General features: G+C 39.8%; 1 protein-coding gene across 8 annotated transcripts in view; it reads right to left on the bottom strand.

Annotated features, from left to right (window-relative positions):
• Positions 1–3,269: 3,269 nt before the first annotated feature.
• Positions 3,270–6,493, bottom strand: part of LOC140499586 (cytochrome P450 4F2-like) — a 38,246-nt gene continuing 35,022 nt past the window's right edge. For 3 of the 8 annotated variants that reach the window (XM_072601204.1, XM_072601203.1, XM_072601207.1), the window contains 5 exons: positions 5,826–5,892; positions 5,414–5,543; positions 4,308–4,441; positions 4,070–4,169; positions 3,413–3,881 (listed from right to left, as the gene is read on the bottom strand). In XM_072601204.1, coding sequence (XP_072457305.1) covers positions 3,557–3,881; positions 4,070–4,169; positions 4,308–4,441; positions 5,414–5,543; positions 5,826–5,892 — 756 coding nt within the window. In that variant the 3' untranslated portion in view covers positions 3,413–3,556. Of the gene's footprint in view, positions 3,882–4,069; positions 4,170–4,307; positions 4,442–5,413; positions 5,544–5,825; positions 5,893–6,493 lie in introns of all 8 variants that reach the window. The other 5 variants (XM_072601205.1, XM_072601209.1, XM_072601206.1 and 2 more) reach the window with 4 other exon arrangements.

Raw genomic sequence — 6,493 nt, 5'->3', positions numbered from 1 at the left:
AATCTTTAATAAACTTTGTTTTCTTTGGCTTTAAGAAGGCTTGAGTTGAATTCATTCGAGCATGACCCGGACTGTCAGTATTTTGGAGTCCCTGATCAACCCTTAACCTCATCAGTAACAAAGGGCCATGGAAAGATAGATAAAAAATTAATTAGAAACTCAATAATCTAATCCAAAAGAATGAGTAGATCAAACAACAAATCACAGAAACAATAAAAAACTTCATCCAAGAGAATGACAATATGAGACAAAATATCAAAATTTATGAGATGCAGTGAAAGCAACTCTTAGGGAAAGTTTTATATCTCTAAATGCTTAAATGAATAAAATATGGAAAGACCATATCAATGAATTTGGCATGCAACTAAAAAAGCTAGAAAAAGAACAAATTAAAATTCCTCAATTAAATACCAAATTAGAAATTCTGAAAATAAAGATTAATGGAATTACAATTAAGAAAACTATTAAACTAATAAGTACAACTAAGAACTGGTTTTATAAAAGAACCAATAAAATAGAATAATCTTTGATTAAACTGATTTTTAAAAAGAAAGAAGAAAACCAAATTAACCAGCATCAGAAATGAAAAGGATGAATTCACCACCAATGAAGAGGAAATCAAACCAGTAATTAGGAGTTACTTTGCCCAACGATATGCAAATAGATTTGACAATCTTATTAAAATTGATTATTATTTACAAAATATTTAAACAACTTCATTTCAGAAAAAGAAATTGAATATGTCATCAATGAACTCCCTAAGAAAAAATGTCCAGGGCCAGATGGATTGACAAGTGAATTCCATCAAACATTTAAAGAATGATTAATTCCAATGGTATAAAAACTATTTGGGATAATAAATGAAGAGGGCGTGCTACAAAATTCCTTTTCTGATACAAATACAACATTGATGCCTAAACTGGGAAGAAGCAAAATAAAGAAAGAAAATTATAGACCAATTTCCCTAATGAATATAGATGCAAAAATTTTAAACAAAACATTAGCAAAGAAACTGCAGCAACTTATCTCAAGGATAAAACATTATGACCAGGTAGGATTTATACCAGGAATGCAGGGTTGATTTAATATTAGAAAAACTATCAGCATAATTGACCACATCAACAACAAAATCAAGAGAAATCATATGACTATCTCAATAGATACAGAAAAGGCTTTTGACAAAATACAACACCCATTCCCATTTTTAAAAGTAGAGACCATAGACATAAATGGAGTCTTCCTTAAAATGATAGGTAATATCTATCTAAAATCATCAGCTAACATTATATGTAATGGGGAAAAGCTAGAAGCATTTCTAATAAGACTACAGGTGAAATAAGGATGTTCATCATCACCATTGTTATTCAATATCATAATAGAAATCTTAACTTTAGCAATACTTTTTAATCTGCTGTCTGTTCCTTTGGGGAGGGGGGGTTAAATCCATCCCATTCACATTTTAAAGTATAATTACTTGTTATGTATTTCTCTCCTTCCTATTTTTCCTTACTATTCTTGTCACTCCGTTTATTTTTTGCTTTAAAAATGTTTAATGTACAACTGAGTGTATTAAATTTTAAATAGTTTATCATAAACTTAACCAAATAAATTTAGATTTGCAACTATGTACACTAAAACACTTTACTCAGATATCTATAACAATTTGTCAGTTACTACAGCTTTTCATTCCTTTCCATTCTTTCTCACATCCCTATAATTGGGTATGTCTTTGTATAGTTGTAATGTCTCATAATGTCTATATCTGTTTCTTTATAATACTTTACGAAATAATATGTGTTTATATATTTCTCATGTCATCCTTAAGGGAATTATAATTTTCACAGTCAACTGTCAAAGACTAAGTTATAGATAAATTTTCAATATGAAGCTCTACAGGTCAATTATTTCAAATGTCTGACCAAACAAATATTCGCAGAGCCGTCAACTGCTATGAGCTAGAAACTACCTTTAAAAATGATCTAATTCAACTCCCTCAATCTTACTAAAGGTAAGCAATTTGCCCAAGAGATATTGAGGAACTGAGGCTTGAAACCAAATCCTTTGAATCTCAAGTTAAATGCTCTCCCCACCCTATAATATGTATTACACAATATCTCTGTCTTTGTCATTAGGTTGATGCCAATTTTTCACAATTAAAAATAAGATATAGATCTTTGAAAAAGATTGTTTTAAAAGGTTCTTCCCAAAGTATATATTCCTCTAATGGAATTCTTGTGTCAAAGAGAACATTTTTCACTATTGAAATTTGTGGCCTCAAAGCGTCATGTAAGTGGTAGCTATTATCACTTTATTCAAGCACAAGACAACAGTATTGTTTTCTTTTTCTTACTTCCTTCCTGTATTCTTTTTCCTACAGTGGCCATTCCAAGAGGGTCTAAACTCTGCTCACAATAGTGTTAAAGTGGTTCCCTTTCATCACAGATACTACAGAATCAGAAAAAAGGCCAAGAGTTACTGATAAAATATTTTTACAACCTTATTTGGATACAAGAATATGTTAATGTTTAAAATGGTCCACATTCTCATACTGGGTCACACAACTAGTAAGAATATGAAGTGGAATTTGAGCCATGATTTTGCTAGTTCCAAGACTAGCATTCTGTCCAACCTGGGCCATGCTGATGCACAACATCAATCTCAGGGATCTCACGTTGGAGTCACAGTATACCTATAACTGAAAATAACAGGAGTTATTCTCCAGAGGCTGGACTGGTACACAGTTGCTCACAATTTTGAAGTCCTGTGTAGTATGGGACTGTTAGTATTGTGGGACATATTGACCCTGGAGTATATGGAAATAAGTTTGCATGTGGATTATTGGTAGGAGTGTGGGCAGTGGAATTTCAGGCACAGAATGAGAGTGAGGTTGGAGAAGCAGCTGCATGTAAGGGAGGAGTACAGTGGAAAGGAGTCAGAGGACATCCATTCAAGACCTGATTCTGATGTATATTTAGCTGTGTGACTTGATTGAATCTCTTCACCTCCCTAATTCTCAGTTATAGCTTTGGAAGTCCTTTCTAGTTCTACACCTGAGATCCTATGAACCCTTCCTCAGACTGTATGGGAACCTAGGAGATGGGAAGTTAAAAGACTCCAGGGACCTGGGAGAGGTTGAGCTGTAGGAACCTTCCAGCCCTCTCTTTTTCCACCCAGAGCCTGAGTCTAGAAACACAGAATCCTGGCTTCTCTCTCTTGGCCCTAGTCCTCCAGTTCTCTAGGCAAAGAGACACAAAGTAAAAGCTAATGTATTGTATTTTGAACTGTTTTTATTTAGAAGAATTATAATCAAAGAGTAACTGGAAGAGCAGGTAAAAAAGCAGGCTTCCATGATCAAAAGCAGAAATATATATACAGGTATTATTCCTGAGGGGCTTCTGAGAAGTGTGTCTCCAGGCTATAAGGACCCAACAGTGGCTCCACCTTCAGGCACAGACCACTTTCTGCTCTGAGAATAATTTCTGGCTTCCTTCGGACTGGGTGTTTGTCAGGGAGGACTCGGAACCTCAGTAGGGTGAGGGCCAGCACAACCTTCATCTCAGACATGGCGAAGTTCTGGCCAATGCAGTTCCTGCTCAAGAGAGGAGAAGCTAGCAATTCCCAAACCTTCACCCCAGGCTGTTTCCAGGATCCTGCCATACTGAGACTGGGCCTTCATCTCCTTTGATGGGGACTTGGAGCAGGGCCCCTTGCTGGACATAGTTCCCCACACTGACCTGGACAGGGTAAAAGCATCACCTGGGGAGGTTAGGGAAAGAGGTCGGGGAAGAATTGACTTACCTGGGTCCAGCTGAGAAGGGTATAAAGGCCAGGGGTGAAATCTTTTGGGAGTTATTGATGTCAAAGCGATTTGGGTCATAAACCTGGGGAGTTTACAGGGTCTTGCTCACCTTAGGCATACATTCTCCCTCTTGCCCTCTCCAATACAGCTAGACATCTCCAGGGGTAACCAAAGCTGCCCTCTCCTGCCTTCAAGCATCCCAAGGCTTGGCTTAGAGTAGAGCCCTACCCCCACACCCATGAATGTCCCACTTCTCCAGCTCTGACTGACCCAGGGGTGTTTCTGTGGAGGATTGACAGAGATACCTCAGGGTTGGGCCACACAGAAGGGTTGTAGTGAGTTCCTAAGATGCTGATCAGGCAAATGTTTCCTGTTAGCCAAAACAGGAGAGAGCCTAATATAGCTTATAAACTCTAACAATAGAGTTTACCAACTCCCAAATGGTCCCTAACCATTAGACTTTTTTAACTTTTTCCCCTTGGCTGGTGTGAGCCCCTGGCAAGTGAACCTTTAGGGATGATCCGCCCATCAGGCAGCTGGATATCCTTGGTGCAGTAGCGGGAGACCATGCCAACTGGTGGGTGCAGTCGTAGGCTCTCTTTGATGCACATAGTCAGGAAGGGCATCTGGGCCAGATCATCCCTGGAGACAGAAATCCTGTCAGCTCTAGTGAAGTGGAGATGAGGAGAAACTCCTCTATTCCCCTTAAGGCAGAAGGGACACTGTTACCATCTAAAACCCTGATAATCAGAGGTTGAAGGACAGGCAAATTCTATGCGATGCTGGTACTCAGTAACCATGAAAGCCTAGATATCAAAAATTAATGTTAAGGGGGTTGGCATATAAGTCTGAGTCTGGACTTTGACAGCCAGAGGTCAGAGGGCTGTTACATTGCAACCTTTGGAGGATACTGAAGGGACCTCAACTGAAGAAGAGAAAATTGGGAGAGAGGAGAACAGGACTCAAAGGCAGGTCTTGGATAGAGAAATCTCTCAGGATATGAGGTCTGAGTGGTAGCTGGGAAAAGTTCCCCAGAAACCCAACAGGAGCCTGGGGAACCTACATGACTCGGGGAGAACACTGCACTGTAGCCAGATGGAACAACAGGTTGGCCTCCGTATCTCTCTTCCTAGGGTGTAGCTCCCAGGATTGAGTGAGGTACAAATGAGATAATGGATGCAAAGCACTTTACAAACCTTTAAATGCTACATAAACATTGATTGTTTTGTGTTGTTATTATGGGCCTGTAAACATGAGGATAGCTTCCTTCCCTGAGCATTCTGATGGACTCTTGGTGAACTCAAGCAATGATTGTAGAATAATACACAGGTGTGCTGGTAAAGATTTAGCAACCAGGCTGAGCAGAAAGGGAAAGTAAGCCCTTTTCAGTTTATTCTGCAACAGGAACATTTTCTCTCTTGCCTTCTTAAGTCTAGACTGTTGACATAACAATAAATCTAGCCTTGATTTGTAGGAATTGTTGGTTTCTGATGCTGGAAATTTAACAATGAGCTCTTACAAAACTGTTGCAACTGGCCACGGAACACTTATGGTTCCCCACCCACTCATCCTCACACACCCTGGGTACCATTCTTAGTGTCAGCCCACACTGACCATTCAATCTCCTCGGGTTGACGATCTTTCAGGAGCTCTTGTATTTCCTGGCGACAGCGGTCCTGATGCTCCTGATGCTGTGCCAGGTTGTAGAGAACCCAGGAGATGCCACTTGCAGTTGTGTCATGACCTAAGGGGTGGCAATCAGAAGGAAGAGAATCTCAGAGAAGGCACAGGAGTCAAGAGCAAAACTCATCATGAGCTAGGGGGAAAAACATCCCCATCTCTCCATAATTCAGCTCTGTTCCAGGACTAGGACCTATGGCATGGGATGGGTGAAACACTGTCCAAATTAACCCTAGTTCAAGCAAGGATCAGTGGGGCTGATGGCAAGGATGAAATGTAGATGAAAAATCCCAACTCTTCCCCAAGCACCATCAGCCCTGCCCCTTCTGTCCCATTTGAAGCCCACCTTCAAACATGAAAGTGTCCGCTTCTGCCTGGATGTCCTTGTCTGACAGAGCCTTTCCATCTTCATCCTAGAATAGGCCCCTGTCTATGAGTTCCTGGTCCTTTCCCTTCCAATAAGAGAGCCTACTTAGTTGTTTTAAGGCAGAAGCCTCCAACCCCTTTTAGATCCCTTAGGTGACACAGTGGAAGAGCATAGAACTTGGAAGTCAGGAATACTTGAGCTCAAATCTAGCCTCGGGCCACAGCACTATGACTGTGGATAAGTCACTTACTCTATTTACATCAGTTTCCTCCTCTATATGTATAAAGTGCATTATCCCACAACAGAACTCTTAGATAAACCTAAAACTAGTCTCTATTATGCCTATGGAACATGGAACCAACTCCACCAGCCCTGAAGGTCTTCTGCTATACCTAGAATCTCAGACTACTCCCAGAAGATAATAGATAATCTGACACACAATCACAGAATTCTAGAATTAGAAGATGCTTACCAAAAGGGTAAATATTCTCTTTTTTGACAGACCCTCCAAAACTTTTGGGTCTTCTAGCAAATATAATATCCCTTGGTAAATCTAGAAATAATCATAGGTACACCAAACCTAGAACCTGAGGGATTTCCCTAATATTCCTAAAAATAGCCTTAGGAAACCTCCCCCCTCCAAGACA

The sequence above is a fragment of the Notamacropus eugenii genome, chromosome 4 (assembly GCF_028372415.1).
Source record: "Notamacropus eugenii isolate mMacEug1 chromosome 4, mMacEug1.pri_v2, whole genome shotgun sequence".
Classification (NCBI taxonomy): Eukaryota; Metazoa; Chordata; class Mammalia; order Diprotodontia; family Macropodidae; genus Notamacropus; species Notamacropus eugenii.
Note: the sequence above shows the minus strand (reverse complement) of the source record. Positions and strands in the feature narration are given on the sequence as shown.